The sequence below is a fragment of the Grus americana genome, chromosome 6, assembly GCF_028858705.1.
Source record: "Grus americana isolate bGruAme1 chromosome 6, bGruAme1.mat, whole genome shotgun sequence".
In the NCBI taxonomy this organism is placed as follows: Eukaryota; Metazoa; Chordata; class Aves; order Gruiformes; family Gruidae; genus Grus; species Grus americana.
Window position 1 is genome coordinate 16,476,413 of NC_072857.1, and position 22,435 is coordinate 16,498,847.

The window sequence follows — 22,435 nt, forward strand, 5'->3', positions numbered from 1 at the left end:
AAGGCGCGGGCGGGCAGCGGAGGAAGGCCTCGGTTACAGCGGGGGAAAAGAGAACGGCCCGAGGCAGAGAAAGTGCTTTTTAAAAATAACAATTAAAAATACGGGCTGCCGCGAAGCACATTTGAAATTTAAAAAAAAGAAAAAAAAAGCCAATTGCAAATTCAGGTACGAGAGTGACATTCCGCACTGCTGTAAAATACAAAATTCTTAACAGAGAAATCACACTGTTGTCCCTACAGAGTGTTTTAATATATTTCTAAGTACAATTCGTGTCTGATTTTGGAAATACAAATACATTTTGAATGGTTAAAAACAAAAATTAAAAAAATATTTTGAACATCAGCCAGCTGAAAATATATTTATCTAGTAAATCATCTCTCAAAGCTTTTATATATTTAATTATTCTAACTAAACATAGTACCCTTAAAAAACAAGTTCATAAAAATGTAGAAATGAAATTGTGGAATAAGATTACTGGGATATATACATATACACACACATTCAATGCATACACAGAATTACAAGGGGTTTTGTTTTTGTTTTTTTTTAAAGTTTGGAAGGTTGTTAGCCTAACGGAACTAGTAAGCAATGCTCAACTCCTGAGTTCCTCAACCAAGACAACCATAGGCTAATTTTTTAATTGTTTTTATCTTTTTTTTTTTTTATACACAAGATATTCCATGTAAAGCAGCAACAGCAGTGCAGTTACTGGTAGCAACATCTCAAAAGTAATAAAAAAACCCATACATCCAGACAGTAGTACATTGCACACACACGTGATTCTCATACACCCATCAACAATTGGTCAGAGTATTAAATCAGTGTACAAATTAAATATTTCCAAAAATGTGCAAAAAAGTCAACGTTGATAGAAAAAAACACCTTTGTGTACATACATTACAAACTGTGCCCAGCATTCAACTGAGAGTAAAAACATTTACAGTGAGAAACTGATAGATTAAATAGAGAATTTAATGGCTACATAAAAATGTACATTAGATCGAATAAATTTACAAATTTTTATTCATAGCTTCATGAAAACTAAAAGCCTACGTTCCAACTCATCTAAGTCTCCTCCACGTATTTACAGTGATACTCCATTATACGACTCCTGCGAGGTCCGAGATGACAGACACTAGGCTTTAACAAACTGTTCCAATTTTAGGATGACACCACCTTTTATACTATCAACGAGAAACAAACACTAGGGAACCGACAGTCTAATGCCTGTTCAGGAAAAAAATAATAATAATGCAATCCTTGTTTTAAATCCATATTATATAACCCCTGGGGAAAAGGATCGCCTGGGTTTGGGGTAAAAGACATGAAAAACCTCTGAAATATTTCCCATGAATACCCAACTCTGGAATTAGAGTATCCTTTGCCTTGTCTCGCGACAGAAGACCCTGACCTCCAGCCCTCATCAGCGGACTCAGCGTAAGGGCTGAACCATGAGATACAATTTTAATGTGTTTTAATCCAGTTCCTCTCCCTTTAGAAGAAAGTTTATGAAAACGAAGACCCAGCTAAAGCGTGACTGCTAGCATCGGTGCTTTGAAATGCGGGAAATTTTGTTTCCTCCATCTACCCCTCAAATCCGTATGTGTACACATTGCTAGAAAAACCCAAGGGTTGCTCCAGCGAGCTGCAGCGACCGGGGCCCTGGTGTAAACCTGGACACGAACTCGTACCCTATTCAGGAGCCACCAGTGACCGCCACCACCCATGCAGTATTTAAGTAATGCCAACATGAAAGAAAAATAAACCGTGCGGGCCAAGTGAGGAAATAAAAAGAGAAAGGAGCTCCTTTGTTTCTGATCGAGGATTTTGATGCAGAGCCCCCGGGGTTGGCAGCAGTTCTGCCTGCCACTTTGGGGTGCTCTGGCGTGCCTCCTGAAGGCAGCATTGACACCCCCGTACCTGTGGGTGACGTTTGGCTGTCATGTCAAGCGGACTGCTCCCCAGCAGCTCTGAAACGTTCTTATTGCGGCGCACAGAGCAGGCCAGGTCACAAATCTACTTATCTTCATGGCATTGCTTAAATGTCCCAAAGCTCAAACCCGGCTCTAGAAGTCACCAGGTTTAGAGTCACCAAGCTTACGCGTTGCTTTTAGAATGACAACAAGAAGATTAAGTTAAAAAGAGTTTGAAAAAGTAAACTCTTCATTGTAATGCTGGCATGAATTTTGCACATCAAAACAGCAACTATGAACGCCCAAATCTCTTAAATATGGGCAGTGTCTATCACCTTTTACTAGTACCTGCTTTGCTCAGTTAGCAATAGCTTACTGATGGATATATATGTATCTATAAGTAACAGTACTAATCCATGAAACATCACTTTTGGCTATATGTATATGGGGGTAGAAAAGCTTTGGTAATTGTATGTGATTTTACACTGCAGACTTGTCATTACCACAAGACAGCAAGTTACCAGCAAGAAGAAACGATACTGGAGGTAATACTTCTGCTTTTCCGGAAACGCCATAGGGGACTTACATTCAAGCACACACATTATGCTTTTCTATATGCGTGACAATGACTTTCAAGATTATAAAAAGTAAGAAATTGGTTATAAATAACTGTAGATCTGACCAATTTGCTCAAGTCTCTGAAGCTGCAGTTAGACATTGCTCTATGTTGTCCAAAAGAATGGCTTGCTGTACTGCGCTATACCTACAGGTGTTGCAAGGCTTTCAGTCAAGACAACGGCAGGGCAAGGAATATCCAAAGGAAAGAATTTAACGGGCACGACGCTCGCTTCACTGAGAAATCTGTTCATTTGCTCAGACACATCACACTTCCGTGTACTGAAAGTAAACGGCTTTTAATACAGTACCCCAAGTGTACCAACTATAATTTCAAGTCCACCAAGAACTCTGCTGCCGTCCCTACACAAACCCAGAGTCCGGTACCAGAGCTAGGAAGCTAAACCTTGACCCCAGCAGTATTTCTGCGAGTGCAGAAAAGTCCTTTTTCTGGTATGCGCATCAGTGTACAATCTCCAAAACACAAACACAGAACCTGAATCAGCAGAGGAAGCCCTCAGGAAGTGCTCCAAAAATCACTTTTTAAAATTCTGAATTGAAATGTCTGCCACAGATTATACCTAAAGCACACTTTTCAGTGCAGTTGGGTGAATTCTGGTTTGGGCACTTTGAAAAAAAACCCATACTCTAAGACTGCTTTGGTGACATGGAATCATATGACATATTTCAATATGGTGTTCAAATATGAACCAAATTAAGGCATACAGATAAAAAGGCACTAGCTAAAAAAGAAGTAACTTTTCATTTTGTTATACTGAAAGGACTGGTTAGCTACAAATCAAATTGCAAATAAAAAAAATTTAAGCCTATATTTAAACTGTCAGAAAAAAAAAATCTATGTCAATTTAACTTTGCAATTATTAGATCCATACCTTTTTAATTCCTTGCATGGATATTTCTATCACCCAAATTAAAAATAAACAACTTGCCTTAATACAACTGAAACTTTCAGTCACTCTCTAAGAGGACTGTTAGTTACAACATTACAACCATACTACACAAGTAGCTTAACTTTTGCTACTTAATACATGCAGACAGAATAATAAAATTCATTAGTAGGTAAGTCAGTCTTCTGAAAATATGCACACTCACTGTGAGCCTCAATCCTTATTTTTTTTTTTGAGAGCATAGCTTCATCATGGCATTTACAGAAAAGCAAAACAACCCTAGAACACTATTGTTTTCATTGGCAGTTTCCTAGTAATTGGATTCAAGAGTTAAGACTAATTCATGATTCTAAAACGCTGGTATCTGTTAGTAGGATACAGGAAGCTGGGAGCAGGGATCTTGGCTCTGCATCCCCGCTCCAATGGAGTGTTAAGCACGCAATTCCACGTGCCCTCTCTGATTCCAGAACGAGGGTTTGTTCGTTATCACACCAGTAGTCAAGGTAAGTGCTTTACAGACATCGTATACAGAGGTACTACGTGATTTAATGCAGCTTGGTTTACTACGTTACCCCAGTAGGGGATAAATATCAGCTCACCTTTTGGTAAAAATCTGATGTAGCTTCATAATTACTTCTAGCTCAAAACATTTATGTTAATAATCGCCTAATTTGCTCAAGTTGCTTAAGTCAGTAGACAAATTATCCATAGGGTGGAAAAAAACAGCTCAAGCCTCATCTTGGTTAAATTCATAATGTTTTACTAGAATCACTAGAACTGACAAATGTCATCTTCATTTAAGGAGCACTGTCTTTACACATTGGTAGCTTTCTGATATGTCAAAGAAATTAAGGAAAATTAATTCTGCATATTCTTTTTTTCCTGGCTCCAAAATGCTTACCGTTGTCATGACTGAATGCCATTTCTTAGAAAAGGCACAAAAGCAGCAAGCTTGATTATTCAGTAACGAAAAATCACAATGAGGAAGTGATATTGCAATATACATGAGCCAGCACTGTCTCACAAAAAGGACACATTATTAAGAAAACTAGATTGTGAAAATTTTCAAGCTTCAGAGAGTGCACTTTCTTTTTAGAATAGTATATTTAAATCTTATGAATGCTACAGACAAACCTGGTTACATTTTCCCTTTAATGTCCTTTTTTGGTAATATAAAATTTCCTTACCTTTTCAGATATCACTGTCCACTACTGATTTTTATATACATTTTCACCTTGGTTTTGGTACTTTATCTGTTTAAAATCAATCATTTCAATTACACGATCTTTAAATTACCTACATAAACTATTAGGCTCTACGTTAAACTTCCCATCCCTGCTGTCACTAAATTTTGCTTATAAAGCAAAGGTCCTTTACAGCAGATTACATACCAATTCTTCTTAAAGGGTTTCATAGCTTTTATCTAGTGAAGCAAAAAAAAAAAAAAGTCAGCACAAGCTGACTTTCCTTTCAGCCTTCTAAACTTTCCCTGGTCTGACTAGTTCTTCCCATGCTCAGAAAACCTTGCACAGTTGTGTACCCTGACCAAGGAAATTATAAGCTGGGTAAAACTGAAGCAGCCACCACTCAGTCTCAGGAGAGATGGCCTCAAAAAAATCATTCGCTCCACTACAGGTAAAGTGATTCGGATAGATCTATACTCCTGCTTATGCTCTAGTACAAAATTTGGAAATTAGCAGAATAAATTCAGAAATGTCATGAGTGAAGTACCATGGGAATGGGTAAGCTTATAGTTCTATCTCCATGCACTTTGTAATTCTGACAGTCCTCTAAATATGCAAACCAGGTAGAGCCTTGTCAGAGTGAACAAGGTTCACAGTACCAGCCCGCTCTGTCTTTACAATACAACAAAAGCAAACAATGAATCATCCAAAACAGTATACGTTATTTCAGTTCTGTAGCCCAATAGTTTATTTCCAAATGCCCTTTTAAATTATTTGTGTTGTGTTCTTCTACAAAAATATGAGAGTTTGACGTTTCTGTTGTGAAAAGTCAGTTATTCAGTTCACCTGGTCAGTACCTGGACTGCTCAACTGAGCAGCAGTATTTCTGAGTTTTACTTTTGTTCTTTTATTATACTCTTTCAGAAACAGAAAGAGTGATTAACATATGTTTTATGATAGCTGGAAATCTGACAAACACCAATCATCTGGATTATCAGGCTGGAGTAATCACGCTCATGATATTCAATTGCTGGCGCTCTCTGCGCTTTTGGCCTATTCGTCATACAGTCTTTTGTGCTGTGCCTCCTTGTTCACGTGGATTCATCATCGCTACCTTATTAAAAATATAACTGGAGTCTTATCTTTCTCAGTGACTTATTCCTGGTGTTAAAAGATGTTTAACTTTATTCCAGGACATTTTAACACATCCTAGATGACTGAACGGTGTTACTAAAACAACTTTTTAGTGCATAACGGGAAGAATTTTACATTATTCAGGCACTTGATGTTGACATACATTCCACCCTAGCGCCTCTCAACAGCTTTGAAAACATTTCTTATAGCTCATTCTGAATCAAGTAACTCATATACTGCACAAGGATTAGTCACTCTCCTTCCCCTCCAGCCATGCGCGGGATTGTGGAGGAGAACTGACTCTCAACATTACTATTTTTAATTATTTAAGAAAACCGTCTCCCTCCAAGCTTATGCAACAGAGGTTCTCTTTGGCAGATACAGCAGGAGGCATTCTCCTAACTATTTACATCCAACAGCTGACCCTTGTCTATTATGGAAATTTTCCCCTTGCAGTATAGTAGCTCCTAGGAGTCTGGGTCCGTAATCTGTTTACCTGTAATTATTCTCCTATTAAGGTAATACAATAGTTCTACACCAAAACCTCTAACTAGTACATCAGTGTTGAGTTATTTTTTGTTATTTTCTTTTGGTCACATAGAAGTACCAGTTAGACACGCTGCTGTACAAAGAGTTCCAAGTTCTTCCAGCTTTATCATTAACTCTCAGAACTGCATGTTCCAGCTTAAACCGCAAAATCCAGAAACTGATTAAAATGCTAAAATATAGTAAGAACTTAGAACTCTCTGCCGCAAGTACTTATAATATAAAGAAGAATCACAGAGAAGTAACCTTCTTGTCCTTTAGCTGCATGTCTATTTTTCCCTGCACCCTGAGTCAGTCAGCGGTGTCAGAAAAAGTCACACAGTTCCTGACTGTCCAAGCATTTGTCTTTTTTTTTTCCCCTTTAAATAAGGAACAAATATGTACTAAAGTGCTTTATCTACACGAACCACATCAGTACATTAGAGAAACAAAAAGTTCTAGTCCTGGTGGGAGCGGGGGAGAGAAGATTCTCATTTTAGATACAAAATTTAGATTGTTTACAATCTAAGTGAAACAAAGATTCAAGAGAATATTCTCTCTCTTGTCTTTTTTCTCCTTTTTGTAAAAAATAAAAATAAAAGTGCAGTCAAATAGAAAATAAACGCAGTAGATGCAAGCCGAGTTGAGGCAGGCTGTTAGTGATAGTGTGCAAACGTGTGTCTTAGCAGTTCATCTGCAAATGGTCGCAGCTTGGCCTCGATAAAAATCCGTTTCAAGAAATCCCGAGCATGGTCGGAGACATGAGGTGGCAGCTGGGGGTTGGTTGGCTGAGTGGCAATTTTAAAGATGGCAGCCATTGCTTCGAACTCTGCCCATGGGGGCTTCTCAGTGAGCATTTCTACCACTGTACAACCTACGCTCCTGAAACAGAGGCAGAAGTGAAACAGCAGGTTACAACAGAGTCATGCCCTTCGAGGAAAACAAGAAATAGCAGAGAGCGACTGAAATACGACAAATAAGTAGTGTCCACTTAACTCCATGGAACAACTGCAGCGGAAAACAGGTGTTTAAAAAAATTGCATGTGTAGCTATATGCTTTATATCAAAGTTACACAAATCACTACCTACATCTTCACTGGGCCAAAAGCTACTACCTCAGTGAAGAGAGAATGAGGTATTTATCCAGGCAACACCAGCTGCGTTACAGCATGGCTCAGCAGGCTGATACAGGCCCCGAGCGCTGCACAACCCTTGTACCCCAGCTCTTCAGACACCCGCAGGATTTGAGTGCGCTGGAAAGCTTTCTTGCTCGTTACGGCCTAACGGACACGCAAAGCAACAGGAATGCTTTGTGTATTCTGCGTATATTGCTAGCTCATTAGAAGTGCACAAGTTATCACCAAGGAATAATGTGCAAACACAGCGTGGCAGTTGAAAAGTTTAAAACCATACTTCAGTGGTATCTTCCTCTTTCAGTTAAGGAATACACTTAGATTGCCAAACAAAATTTTAAGATCCTAAACAATCTTTGTATACAAAGCTGATGTTTAAAGGATTTAGGAAGGCGGAAAGGCATGCATATGGCCAGAAAAGAGTTTGTTCCATAAGTCCTGCAAGATCAGCCTCTTCCCGTAACAAGCGAATGATACCGCAAAATGGATAGGCTGGAATAATTTCTGAATTTTCAGGAAGTTTTATGGTTTTTCAAGATGCTTGCAAGAAGTTTTATGGTTAGACAGAGGTACATTTCTTTACACAATAAGGATTTGCTGACTGACAGAAACCAAACTTCAGTATTTTTTTCTTAGTTTTAACCAGGATTTTCTCCATCAAAAAACATGTATTAGCCTTGGTACAAATACTTCGAAGTTCAGCAAGTCAACAGCCTGAAATCTGTAAGGCTGTTCCGTTATTCAAGTATAGCAGAATAATTATTAAGTGATCTGAAGTAGGCTAAATTAATTTCCCTGACATTAAAAGTATTGCCATTGTTTGGATATAACGTGGTTCCTTTTTAAACACAGAAAGCGTTACTACTCCTGCGTATCTACTGCTGCCTGCGTATTATTCTGTCTGTTGACAGATCACCTGCAGTGCAAGGAATCTAATTGTTAAAATCATCTGTCCATTGGCCTGGAGCTACGTTAGACTATGCCATATTACACAAAGTATCAAAAACATTCATTTTTTAAATTTACCTTTCCCTCTAAATTCTTAAATAATTAATACCAACTTAAACCAAATTATTTTTTTGATACCTCCCATTTAAGTCTGGCTAATTCATTCTTATGTGCTCATCTTTTAAAGAATCAGCATTTCATTTTCTGCCTTGCATCAAAGGTATTTCAGTGATAAAGTTTCATTACTGGACCCTGACTTAACTGATGCTTCAAAGCTTCACATGTTGCTTTCACCAGTACCACTCCAGGATTTGCAAACAGTCTGGTAATCCTAACTTCATGCAAGGTCAGTTCAAAGGATTCTCTTATGATCCCTAAATCAATGGGCTGAGGAACTGCCAAATGAAAAATTCCCAATTTTCAGTGTTACGCTCTCCAAATGTGACTGTCAGTGCTTCTTCACCTTAAACCCTAGAATGAAACACTCCAACTTCAGATAATGAACACTGACACTCTGTTGAAAAAGAGCCCATTCTGACATGACACCTTTCAGTAAAGAATTGGGTTTTTTTAAACATACCAGATATCTGCTTTTCTGCCGTACCCCTCTCCACTAATAACTTCTGGACTCATCCAGTATGGAGTTCCTGTGACAGACTTCATTCCTGTACCAGAGAGACATATCGTCTGCAGTCGTTTGCTGGCACCAAAGTCACCGAGCTTCACGTTGCCTGCTGAATCTCGCAGAATATTTGCTCCTGTAAGTGTTACATTCATGAAAAGTCCGTTAACATTTTGGTGTGGAAAATGGTAACGTAAGTTTGGATTCAGTGATACAATGCAAGATCAGCCTAGTATTTCAAGCCAGGAATGAGCAGAGAATGTAAATTCTCTATTACTTTATTCAGAGGTGCAGAAAATAATGAAATGTACACATTGGTCTGCATCGTAGGCTTTTTCCGGCAAGTCCCAGTCACTTTGTAAAGCCTTCCTGACACAATGAGGAATGTGCCATACAAGGGAAATAAAAAGAAACAGGAAACAAAATTTCCACACAACTGCAAATGTCTTCATACTATATTAAAGCAAAATCTCAATCTCTGTTACAGATCTGTTCAGAACACTTATCTGCATAAGCATGTATGAATTGACTGTGATATCTCAACTTTTTTTTGGAACAAAATACTATTGATACAAAGCAACAGGAAAATTGTAAGAGTTTAGGGAATACAACAGGGTTGTGATCAACACACCTATTTTGCACGTCACCATCTTCATACATATTTGTAATTTGCTTACGCAGCACTTGCAAGTCACCTATATATATATATATATATATATATCTATATATCTGCAAAAAGTAAATATGTCTGTTTCCTCAGGTTTCCTGGCAGTAAAATGGAAGAAGTCTAAGTCATTTGATCAGGCAAGTCACCTCTGCCAGTCATTTCTTGTATCAGTGAAATGCTGGGTAATTTCTATGTAACTGATAGAAACAAAGCTCTAAAAATAAACTTTCAAGTCACAATGCTTTCCTCTGCACTATTTGTGATGACATAATCCTTTGATATATTCAAAACTATTAATATTAAAATAGAATCAGAAAGAAATGCATCATGATCGTTTTGCAGACAGAGACTATGGAAACATTGTGATGTTCTAGCAGACTTCTGAAAAAGATGCTTATTTTTCCCCCCTCAGCTTACAACAGTGACAAGAATAAATGATGGACAGCAATCTCATTGATTCTAATTCAGTATTTTTGCATTTCAAACTTAATCACATTTTAGCGCTTCATAAAAGAGTAGAAAAGAATTTGTAGTAAAGAGCACTGAACTGTGCACAGAAATATCATTACCTTTGATATCTCGATGGACAATCATATTACTGTGCAAATAGTGAACTCCTTCTAAAATCTGCCGCGTATATTTACGAGTCACATTCTCTGTGAGTGCTCCGTATGATTTCAATTGGTCTTTGATGGAACCCTATAGCAAACAAGAAGTATAAAACACTGTGAATTCTAGAATCACAAGTGGGCTAATAATGCAGTTGAATTTCAATGCAAGTTCAATGAAATTTATGCCTGAAATGTAGACATTTAGAGTTGCAGTACTTCTCTAGATCAACTCTATCTGTGCTTTTACCTCCACTGAGAAAAATACAAACTTTGACGAAAAAGAGGCTGGACGGGGAAGTCATATACTGAAATGTTAAGCTATTAATTTTGAAACTGTCAAACAGCTGAATAGTTCCAGTGTGATGTACAGAAAAAGAGAACAGCAGTATTTTGACTCAAGCACTGCTCTCAATTTTTTTGATGATTAAATGGTGATACTCAAGTTGGACAAAACACATACCGTTTACCCTGGTTAGTTTATACTCAGGAAAAAAAAAAGGTTGTCAAGAAAAAAACACCACATGCTGGAGGATGGTGCTTTATGTAAAAACTAAGACGTAAGCAAGTCTTGGCTTAAAATAACATTAAATCAAAAATTCATGGTCTTGTAACTATTTCTGTATAAACGGGCTTTGTCACACAGAATTACAGACTGCTACAATTACTTCTGTGACACTGTCCTCAATCTCAGAAACATTCAACAAGGCCCCCAAAACAAAGCCCAGAACTTGCATAAAAAACCCCAAGCAAATGAAAAAAACCCACCACCACCACAAAAATACCCACACACTGCTTTTTTTTTTTTTCTTTTCTGGAGTCTCACAGTAGAATGCTGCAAGTATTCAGAATTACAGAGCCTATGTTTCTATACAAGCATATTTCATTTAGCTCTGCTGATCCCACTTGGTAAGAAAATGAAAAGCTATAGTTTTCTACTGTTTTGTTAAATATTATAATGTCAGAAGAAGAGTTCAGCGTGTACCTAAGTGCCACACAAAAACGAAGCAGCAAGATTATTTTCCGTATGCACTTATTCCCACACTGATCTTAGCTACTTTTTGTTTTCCTGAAATAATTAAGGAGTTGAGAAGGTGACTACACTACAGCACAAGCTGAAGCACAGCAAAAAGAAACATTAAAATTGAGGAAGAATCAAGAGTTTACTAATGATGATATTATCTTTTCAAAGACACTGCCAGGCACTTCTTATGCCAAAATCAAATACAAACAACTTTTGTGCAAGCCATTGTAATTCTGAAAACCCAAACGAGCAATGGAGAAGACAGACTCCTGTAAGAGTTGTCAGTAGTCATCTTTGGCTACTGTTTTTAACTTGGACATTTCTTTAATATCTGTGTCCACTTCTGCAAAAGCTGTCTACTTGGGTGCTTGTCATATTGCATAGAAACAATGGTTGAAGTGGACTGGCCCTCTTGCTTACCCCAGGCATATATTCCATGAATATAGAGAGGGTTCTTTCTGGTGAATCTCTCAAGAAGCCGTAATACTGAACAATTCTTTCATGCAGCAGATTTTTCAGCAACTGAATCTCACATTCAAGTGCATTTACTTCCTAAAAGGAAAAAACAGACAAGATTTACCACATTTGATGTAGTAATAATAGTGTTTTGGATTTTTTTAAAGCAGGACAATATGTACATAAGAAGGGTTATGCAAAAAAAAAAAAAAAAAGTAACAAAATACTCTTATAGCTTATGTAAAGTTTATACATTTTATAACAAGAAAATATCACCATTAGTAAAGGAAGTAAAAAACCCACTATGACTTGATTGAGGGAAGTAAAAAAGCCACTATGGCCTTTCTATAAATTGACTTTGGGGTGATTTTGCTGTTATTTCATTGTTTCTCTTATTTTGAAGTTATTTCAGAGCACAGAAGATATCAGTATGTGTATGAAGTTAGTGATCATTATGCAACATGTCACAAGCCTCCAGTTGAGTTAAAAAAAATAATAAAAAAACCTTTAAATCTTGGTAATGGAATAATTAGCATTAATTTGTAACTTTTTCAGGATGACAGATTACACTTTAAAAATGCCTTTGGGGACCACTTCATATTGTAATAAAGAAATACATCAAGGAAAAACAGTAACACATATGGTGCTTTCTCTAGAGCTATCTGAAATACTAAAGTTTTGCAAACAGGAAGTAAGATATTTTGAAACCGACTGTACAGTAAGAAGCTGGAAAAATACTAACCCACAAATTCAAACTTGACTAGATTCCAAATTTTGCCTAAAAGTCTTTCATCAAAACTTACTTTTTATCAGTCACAGGCTATTACTGATACCCTCACACTTCTGAGGTTTGAAGGAAAACAGATTTTTTTTGACACTGGAGGCACACATTACCAATTGCTATGGCAAGTGAGGTCACAAAACTCTTGCTACAGGAGAGACTACAGTATTTTACATTTAACATTTTTTTGTTACGTCTTTAAAAAAGTAGCAACAACAACTACACTAGAAATCTACAGCACAAGTCATTCTTGGCTTTTTTCCTTGATCCTACATCACTAGTAGCAGCAACTATAACTGGTAGCCACTCAATCCTGCAATCATGCTTACACCCATTTTTTCCCCGGCCTTGCTCCCCACAGTGCAGAACGCAGTCCTAATGCAGGAAAAGTAATAATTCTTTTTCCATCCTGTAAAAAGCAGCAAGTGTGGTTTGGAAAAAAAGAAATAGAAGACTGGTGCTACTTTTAAATAGTTTCTCTCCTTAAGTGTCCAGTATTTAAAGAAGGACAAGTTCAATTTTAGAGAGAGAATAAACTGACAATGAAATTTTTGCTATTCAGAGAGAAATACAGCAAATAATACTGGCTAGCCCTGATGCCGAAAGTTTAAAAAACAAAACAAACAATTGCCCCCCAAAACACCAAATCCCCTGCAAAAGATACAAAAGATAAGAATCTCAAAATGTCTTCATAGCCAAACAAAATATCCTCAAGAATTTATTTTCAGGAATACTTAAATTAGTACAGATTTTTCTTTTTATAAATGGAACTTGTTCTAATTCCTGTAAGTATAAATAATTATCTATTTTAAAGCATACTTCATAATGGATTGTTTAATTTTAGAGACTGAGACTGCATGCAGTTATGTATGTTCACTGCATAAGGATATGTCTGAAAATTAATAAATTCGGTGTAACATTAGAAACAGGTAACCAAATTAATTCTCTGAGGTACTGACAAAACAGGATTCCTAACAAGGATATGAAAACACAACAGGTTTTAAAATATCACCCTGTGCAAGGAAAGGAACATTAGTCTAGTCTAGAACACACCACTTCCACAGAAGCCCTTTACAATCTCTCTTTTTGGTATCTGTCGTGGTTTAACCTGGCTGGCAGCTAAAACAACCACACAGCCATTTGCTCACTCCCCGCCTCGGTGGGATGGGAGAGAGAATTGGGGCGGGGGTGGGCCTGGGGTGGGAAGGTAAAACTCATGAGTTGAGATAAAGACAGTTTAATACGACAGAAAAGGGAGATAATAATAATAATAATGATAAAAGAATATACAAAACAAATTATGCACAGCACAATTGCTCAACACCCACAGACCACTGATGCCCAGCTAGTTCCAAGCTGTGGTCTGAACCCCTGGCCAGCTTCCCCCATGTAATATACTGAGCATGATGTCATATGGTATGGCATATTCGTTTGGCCAGTTTGCGTCAGCTGTCCTGGCCATGTCCCCTCCCCGCTTCTTGTGCGCCACCAGCCTCCTCACTGGTGGAACATATGAGAAGCTGAAAAGTCCTTGACTTGGTGTAAACATTGCCTAGCAACAACCAAATCATCAGTGTGTTATCAACATCACTCTCATCCTAAATCCAAACTACAGCACTATACCCACTACTAGGAAGAAAATTAACTCTATCCCAGCCAAAACCAGGACAGTATCACTTACCTTGCTGGTTTCTGGACTATCAGGATCAAACTGAACTTGTTTAACAGCCAGTTCTCTTCCGGTATCAGCATCATAACACAGATATACTCTGCCAAATGCACCTTGACCCAGCAGCTTACCAAGTCTCCAATTAGTTGGAGCTCGTGGTGCTGAAAATATAAGTATGTTTTGGTTTTCAAATGAGCTTGTTATTCAGCTGATCGAAAAAAACTGGAATACACAGAAAATAATTTTTTAAAAGACTATGTTTTTCAACAACAGAGACTGTGCGTCCTAAACCTCTCCATATAAGTTACAAAGATCAATAAAACTTCCTGTAAGATGGAAAACATGAGCTACTTAAATTTATTCACAAAAAAATTTGTGGTAGAGATAGACATACTCAAAACCACTAGAAACAGCTAATCTGAAAAACAGAAAAAGCACGTTAAAGAAACTTAGTAACATTTTTTTAAAAAAATCAAGGCATGATTAAAATATAGCAACTACTAAAGTTATCATATTTTCTTCTGAAATGCCACTACAGATACAAAACACTTAGGGTCGACAATTTATCAGAAAACTTGACCAACATCTGCAAAAATAAATAGTAACTGCTACCTACATAACCCTTCTTGGGTCCTCAAGAGTCTAACAAATAATCAAATATATTTGTAGTGTTTTGTTATCACAGATCCAATTTCCATGTGAAAATCTACATGAATGTTGGCACAGTAAGCAATGAAAAAACTGATGAGCATAGTGTCTTGGCTTTTTCCTACTAGAGAGATAAAAACATATTATTCAATTGCACATATTTTGATGACACGCTTAGTTTTGACATGGTATGTTTGAAAGGTAAGAGTTTTACAGTGGAGTTCACAAAATGCCTTAACTTACAGCGACTGGGCGGGCTGATGTCCATGACTGACAAGGTAGGATTGTCTATGTCACTTCCTCTCCTCCTCATTCGGTTATCTTCATATTCCGGCGTAAAGACGCTGCTTCCACTACTGGTGCTCAGTGAGTGATCAGTGGGACTGAAACTCACTGGTGATCGGAAGCTGTTCCCCTGAGTCCTTCTGGCTCTTGGAAAAGTTTTACGACCTTCAATGACATACAAAGAATACTAATGTTACACTACAAAATATACTGCTATGCAATGTGTGTATGCAAATACTTTACAAATTCCACATAACGTAGCTCAAATCTTCCACAGTGTATGATATGATGTGATGATCATGTAATTTACTGGTTTAACTTTCCACCTAGAAGAAAACAAACTTTCATCACAGATGTATGTAAGGATTAGACTGAATCAAAAACCAGTTCACATTTAAGTGACCGAAATTGGGACCAAATTCTAGAACTGTTCTGAAATATAATCAACATGCTTCAGAAACCTGGAGGATTGTGAGAGGAGAAACAAAAATGCCACACCTCTACTTTTATTGGCCTATTAAGGTATAAATACCAAATTTCTGATAAAAAGGAGAGTGAGAGATATGTTTACATTCCAGTGGCGCCCAGGCCGACACATCTTCATCCTGCAAACTAATAAGAATTGAATGCAGAGAAAGACCTATGCATGGAATCAACAGGTAGATCACAAAAAATATTTTAAAAAAAAAATCACAAACAATGCATAATTCAGAGATGGCTACAGCATTAGAATTAAAAAAAAAGCACTGATCTTCATAAAGCTTAATTACAACCAGATGACTAACACAAGTCATGTTAGTCTACTTAGATAACATGAACATTTTTAGGTCAGCATAGCTTGACGAAGTTTCATCCTACAGAACTCATCGAAATAGCTGAAGGAGTCTCTGATTTATTAGGTATTACACTGGAGAAGGAGTTCCCAGGTGACTGAAGAAGGCAGGTAAAACATCTTTGAAAATGTGGACTCAGATTTATAAACTAGTCTGGCCAATTTGAATTCCAAGAAACAAATTATTAAGCAGTTTTATAAAACACTGAGAAGATAATAAGGTGATAAACCAGCCATAATTGGTTTGTCACATGTTGCTAATCCAATTTCCCCATTTCATCTGGACATTCTCATAGGCTAACTAGTGAAGTGTTGCATAGACCAACTTACTATGCAGAGTGTGCCCAAGACAGATCCATAGCAGTTGTCAGTGATTTCTCAAAGGGGAGCATAATTTAAGCACCCACAGCAGTTTACCTTTAGCTCACTTCCATACGCTATTTTAACTGATGATATAATATGTATGATGGAACATAATACAGTGAAATATTGCAGATGACATCAAGTTACATGTGGCTGTAAGTCCATTTAAAGATAAAAATCAAAACGCACAATGATATGAGTAAATTGGAGATGATTCAGAAATCAACAAGATGAAATTCATTAAGGAAGTACAACATACATACTTGAAGAGAAATCAAATGCAGAAATCACAAAGTGTAAAGTAATTGGCTGGCTAAAAGTCATGTAGAAAAGGATATAGGAACTATAATAGACCACAGACTGAACAGCAGTCAGCATAGTGACTATAAAAAAAATAAAGTGTCATTCTGGAATGTATTAGCATGACTGTAACACATCGAGTTATGGTTACATCCTACGTTACACATAAAGTGGCCATGAGAAAAGCCTCAGCTACAGTACTCTATCAAGCTTTGGCCACTACAAGAAAGGAGAAGAGACCAGAAAAAAAAATTAAAAAAAAAAAAAAAAAGGCTTGCAAAAATGTCTGAGGTAAGGTTTAAGGCTTGAAAGAAGAAAACTAAGGAGAGAAATCAGATGTGTGTGTGATGTAGTGTTACATATGGGCAGTGACCAACTTTTCACTGTGTTAAAATGGAGTAAGTAGTTACTAGTCTCTAAATAATTTTTCCTGCAAATGAAGACAGAGAAAGGTAAGTTATAAGATAAATTACTTTTGAAGTTAGTTACATAAAGAAAATGAGTATCTCTTCTCTTAGAGTAATTTTAGAGTTGACTTAAAAGTCAGTGTGACAGATCTTTGCCTCTAATCTTGCCTTAGAGCAAGGAACTGGACCAAAGCTGCCTTGCAGTTCTTCTATTTGGTATTTCTGTAACAGAATTCCATTTATTGCTGTGCTCATTCCATACTGCAAATGAGACCATCTGATCTTTCGAAAAGTTTCTTCACACTTCTCAACTAGTGCTTCACGCACCCTCAAGTCAGACAATCCTTCAGCTGCTCCTCTTCCCTTCCTTTGGAAATTTAACACGTGTTAAGTTTACATCTATGTTATTACTGTCCAGATCAGTTTTGTGGCCACATCAGCAGGTGCTGTCTTGCATTCCAACAATTGATTTCACCAGCTAATTGTTAATTCTTGGTTTAAATCACTACTCTTCAGTGTTAATTACTCTTTCAATCTGAGAAACTGTTAATAGAAACACCACTGTCTTCGCATTTTTTTAAAGCAAAACAAGAAATTACAAACTAACTGACATACCTACTTTGGATAGAAAAGGGTCACAAAGGTCAAAAGCTTACACTGGATGACTCGCACATGGTCAAAGATAAAGAACGTTTTCATAGCTGTGCATATGAGTCATGAATTCTGTAATCCAGAACTTTAACAGAGGTAAGACTGCTCAGCAGCTCTATCACTCATTAGAAGTTTAGCAAATGAGTTTGGGGAAAGAAGTTAAGCTTTGAATTGCTTCAATATTCTCATTCATTAAGATCTTACAATCTAAATTTTCTTCTTCACTTTTTAACAAAAGAAAAGCAGATTAATAAAGTAGAACTCTTGCAGTATTCACACTTACCATCATTGTAGTCTTGTTGATGATATGAAATATGGTATCTTCGGGGATAAGTCCCCCCCTTTCCAAACTTCTCAAATATGGGGATATCATACTCTACTAGAAAATAAAAAGATACATTTCAAAATTTAAGATGTGACAAGAGCATATTAAATTAATCAGTTTGGTATTATAAACTTAAACATGGGAGAACATATCAGAGGATATGCTTCAACTTGACACATCAGAGCAAAAGAGATTGTAGAACAAAAGCCACATATCTAATGAATCACAAGAACTAAAAGAACATTCAGCCAAAAGTTCCAAAGGATCAAGAAGAGCTATAGCTCAAGTGATTTGTAACCTCTTGCTTAAAAGAATGTCAGAGGACTGCAGCATGCCTAATTAGTTTTAAAAATAGTTTCTAGACAAATTCTGGGAAACTACAGTTCACCAGGAAAATTGGCAGAAACTATTACAAAGAATAAAATTTAAAGATGCATAAATATGAAAAATTGGCGACTGAGTCAACACAGCTTGAATTAATAATACACATTCAATACTTCCTCTTTTAAAAATTATTAAAGGAGAAAAGCATTCATAAGGTACAGAAAAAGTCCCTCATGCATAAATAATTGGTTAGAAGATAACTACATAAGATGGGAGTAAACGGTCAACAGTTCCACAGGAATCTGGGCTACAACTCATGCAGTTTAATTATGCATAAATTCTCTGGACAGACAATGAATAGCGAGGTGACAAAATCATCTGGAGAAATAAAGCCAACAGAAGAATTACAGAAAGCTCTTAAGAATCTATGTGACTGGATGTTAAAATGGCAGATGAAATTCAGTGTAGGCTAGTGTAAAGGATTGTGATGGAAAGTTCCAATAAAGCAGCAGCTGAACTCTCTGTATTGGCTAAGAAGCAAATTAAATGCTATAAATCATCAAGATATACTGAACAAAGTTTTGGTCTACTGCATTTCCAAGGATTTAGTAAAAATGGAAAAGATTTAGAAGTACAGAGATGATCACAGATACAAAATTGCTTCTCCATAAGGAATGTAGGCCTCCATAGACTAGAAAAGCAACAGCTCAAAGGGAGACAGAGAGGTCTATTAAAAAAAAAAATCACAAAGAACATACTTCATAAAACACAATAAACTGCATAATTTCTTGTCACAACATACTGTTGATACTTTAAAAGTTTATAGAGTTGAAATAGGGACTGGAAAAAAATTGTGGAAGGAAAAAAAAATAAATAAATCCATCAAATCACAGAAGAGCATCTTGCATTTGCAGAACCCTTAAGCCAAGCTCCTCTATAGAAGCCTGGTACTGGTTGTGGCAGGAGAAAAGATTAGGCCAGATGGACATTTTTGCTGACTTATGTGTTACACATCAAATGATGAGAATAAATATTGAATATGGAATTAACGATTGCTATCTATCCCATTGTTAAAATACCAGCGCATCCCACAGGAAAAAGCAGAAACAAATATTGCAAGATCATCTTATTAGAAAAGTAACCATAATAAACACAAGTAAACTAGGTTAAGATTACCAAAAGCAAACTAATTTCTGACATTTCCAACATTTTTGGTATTTATTACTGCCACCTAAATGCTTCTTATACACAGTTTTATTTCTATCTTCATTTAAAATTGGTGTAATCTGTTAAGCACTCTAGAATCCTTAAAAGAAAAAAACACATTATCACACAGTTCTCCGGATAAAGCTTCACAAACAAAATAAAAAGAAGCCTTAGAGTATATAATAGATCAAAAACCAAAAAACACTCCAGATTCACTGGAAGCTTAATTATTGTTCAACAGCAAAATTCTGTAGCAAGGTATGTCCATGAGAGACACCTCAAAGCACTTTCAATGTTACCCATTGCACTTCGTATCCGGAACCAAGCACAACAATTTGGATTCAAGCCAGTGTGTCATATGAAAACAACATTAGTGGTGATGATTAATTTATAGGCACAGCACAGTTCTTCATCCTTTCACTTTGCAGTGCTTTCAATCACAGAAGTCACAAAAACGAAGGCTCCATGTACTGGTTTTGGCTGGGATAGAGTCAATTTTCTTCATAATAGCTGGTATGGTGCTATGTTTTGGATTTGTGACCAAAACAGTGTTGATAACACAGGGATGTTTTAGTTACTGCTGAACAGTGTTTACACAGCATCAAGGCTTTTTTTGTTTCTCACCCCACCCCACCAGGGAGCAGACTGGGGGTGCAAAGAAGTTGGGAAGGGACACAGCTGGGACAGCTGACCAAAGGGATACCCCATACCATGTGAGGTTGTGCTCAGCAATAAAAGTTGGGAGAAAGGAGGAGGAAAAGGGGAAATTTGGAGTTATGGCATTTGTCTTCCCAGGTACCTGTTAGGTGTGTTGAGGTCCTGCTTTCCTAGAAATGGCTAAACATCTGCCTGCTGATGGGAAGTAGTGAATGAATTCTTATTTTGCTTTGCTTGCATGTGCAGCTTTTGCTTTACTTATTAAACTGTTTCATCTCCATTCAGGAGTTTTCTCACTTTTACCCTTCTGATTCTCTCTCTAATCCCACTGTGGGGGGAGTAAGTGAGCAGCTGTGTGGTGCTGAGCTCCCTACTGGGGTTAAGCCACAACACTCCAACAGTAAATAAATTAATCAAGATTATGTACCAAGTTAGAGCTGGACATTACAGTCCAGTTTAAGAAACTGTTGTGTGCCCCTATTCACTGCATCATTTGTTCTTTTCAGAGAAGCAGATATGTTATACTATGCACACTAATGGTGGTGCTACACACAATCTAGAAGAAAACATTTAGAAGATCTTATATTTCATTGTATCTTTTACTGCATGCATTTTGGATTCCATTTTGTCGTTTTCTTTCTCTGACCATATTAAGTTTGTGTAATATTATGTCTCTCAATGTGAGCTTCTCCTCTAAGTCCTATTATTTGCAAGAGGAAGAGTTCTGGAAATCTAGTATGTCCAGTGATTTTGCCTACCTGAGAATTCCTGATGATTATCTGGATAGCTCTGTGCTCTTGGCATCCGAGATCTGGGATAGTTGTCTCTGGAAGTGTAAAAATGTACAGCATCTAAAAACTGCTGTTAATCTAGTACTTCAACATTTAATCTTACTGTCTCACAATTCTTTATGACTGATGAAAACTTATGGCTATAGAAGTTGCTGCACCTGTTATGTGGAACCTAATTTAAAAAAATATATCATCAAATCTAATAGCTATCAATAATAATTCAAGATCAGTGACAACAGAATAGCTTGCTTATTGAGCTTAATATAATAAGAAAGCAACAGACTGTGTTAATGAGCAATGATATTAGTAAAAATATGAATATCACAAGTAAAGCCACATAGGAGCACGGTTAGGTTTAACACCTTCTGACTAAACACAAAAGTTTATAGACTGGCAAAATCTCTTATACAGCCTAGAAAAACTCTGAGGAAATTTAACCAAAGAAATGCAGAATCTTTTAATGTCTCAAAATATAGGATTAAGAGAGTCATTTTACTGAGTTATAGAACAAATGAAGAATTTTTTGGTTCTTACATGATCATATTGTCTCTTATCTACAGTTGGTATGTAACTTCCAGCCACCAAAAGGCATGGATGGGATTGCCAGTCAGAGCAACCGATTACAGTGTATTTCCATAAACATACCAAAACAATGTCCTCATTTTCTAGTATGAATTTCTCTAATGGGTAACAGAAGCTAAATGGAGACACAAAACCTACATCTTTGCAGGAAACATTTGAATGAAAAACAAACAAACAAGGATAACAAACTAAGCATTGGAAGTAAATAAAAAACAAGTAAAAGAAGTTTTGAAGAAGAAACATTATGATTCGAATTAAGATTGCTTTGTTTCCCCCTTTTTCCACTCATCCTACCCCACAAAAAAAACCTTAAAAATGTGTCAATTTAGTTGAATTTCTATCCTATGTGACCATGTTAAACATGGTCTGTGTATAACCTATCACACTCCAACCACGAAATGCTTTTCGTGTCTACTGTTTTCTTACTTGTGAAATGGACACTCATTATTTAACTCAAAAATTTGTTAGACCAAATGTATTTGTGTCCTTAAATAACATTCTCAAATGAAATGGTACTATGGGATACTATAGCTCTGATTAATTGCCACAAGCAATTATTTCCAATTCTTTACCTTTCTACCAATTAAATAAAATATTTAATTAGCAGTATTATTTGTACAGCAGTTCCAAATCAATGAGGAGCCAATCTGAGCAGCTAAGATCCAAGGTTATTTGCCTAACCAACCATAAGCCAAACAGGAGTATGTTCTGTTTGGCTTACCTGGTGGCTGAGAAACTGTGGACAGTGACACTCTCAAAACACATCAATTTCCTAACAGGTCAATCAAAACCTCCAGACCCACCACAGTACACACCACCTCTGGCTAAATGACAAGATTAAACACAGAAAAATAAGCGAAAAGTCTGTAACGGCAAC

General features: G+C 36.8%; 1 protein-coding gene across 4 annotated transcripts in view; it reads right to left on the reverse strand.

Moving 5' to 3' along the window:
• Window positions 1–230: 230 nt before the first annotated feature.
• The window catches only part of MAP3K2 (mitogen-activated protein kinase kinase kinase 2), a 54,928-nt gene continuing 32,723 nt past the window's right edge, over window positions 231–22,435 (reverse strand). For 3 of the 4 annotated variants that reach the window (XM_054830948.1, XM_054830951.1, XM_054830949.1), the window contains 8 exons: window positions 20,944–21,011; window positions 17,957–18,052; window positions 15,079–15,285; window positions 14,200–14,348; window positions 11,702–11,833; window positions 10,219–10,348; window positions 8,941–9,118; window positions 231–7,161 (listed from right to left, as the gene is read on the reverse strand). In XM_054830948.1, coding sequence (XP_054686923.1) covers window positions 6,936–7,161; window positions 8,941–9,118; window positions 10,219–10,348; window positions 11,702–11,833; window positions 14,200–14,348; window positions 15,079–15,285; window positions 17,957–18,052; window positions 20,944–21,011 — 1,186 coding nt within the window. In that variant the 3' untranslated portion in view covers window positions 231–6,935. The remainder of the gene's footprint in view (window positions 7,162–8,940; window positions 9,119–10,218; window positions 10,349–11,701; window positions 11,834–14,199; window positions 14,349–15,078; window positions 15,286–17,956; window positions 18,053–20,943; window positions 21,012–22,435) is intronic. The other variant, XM_054830950.1, reaches the window with a different exon arrangement.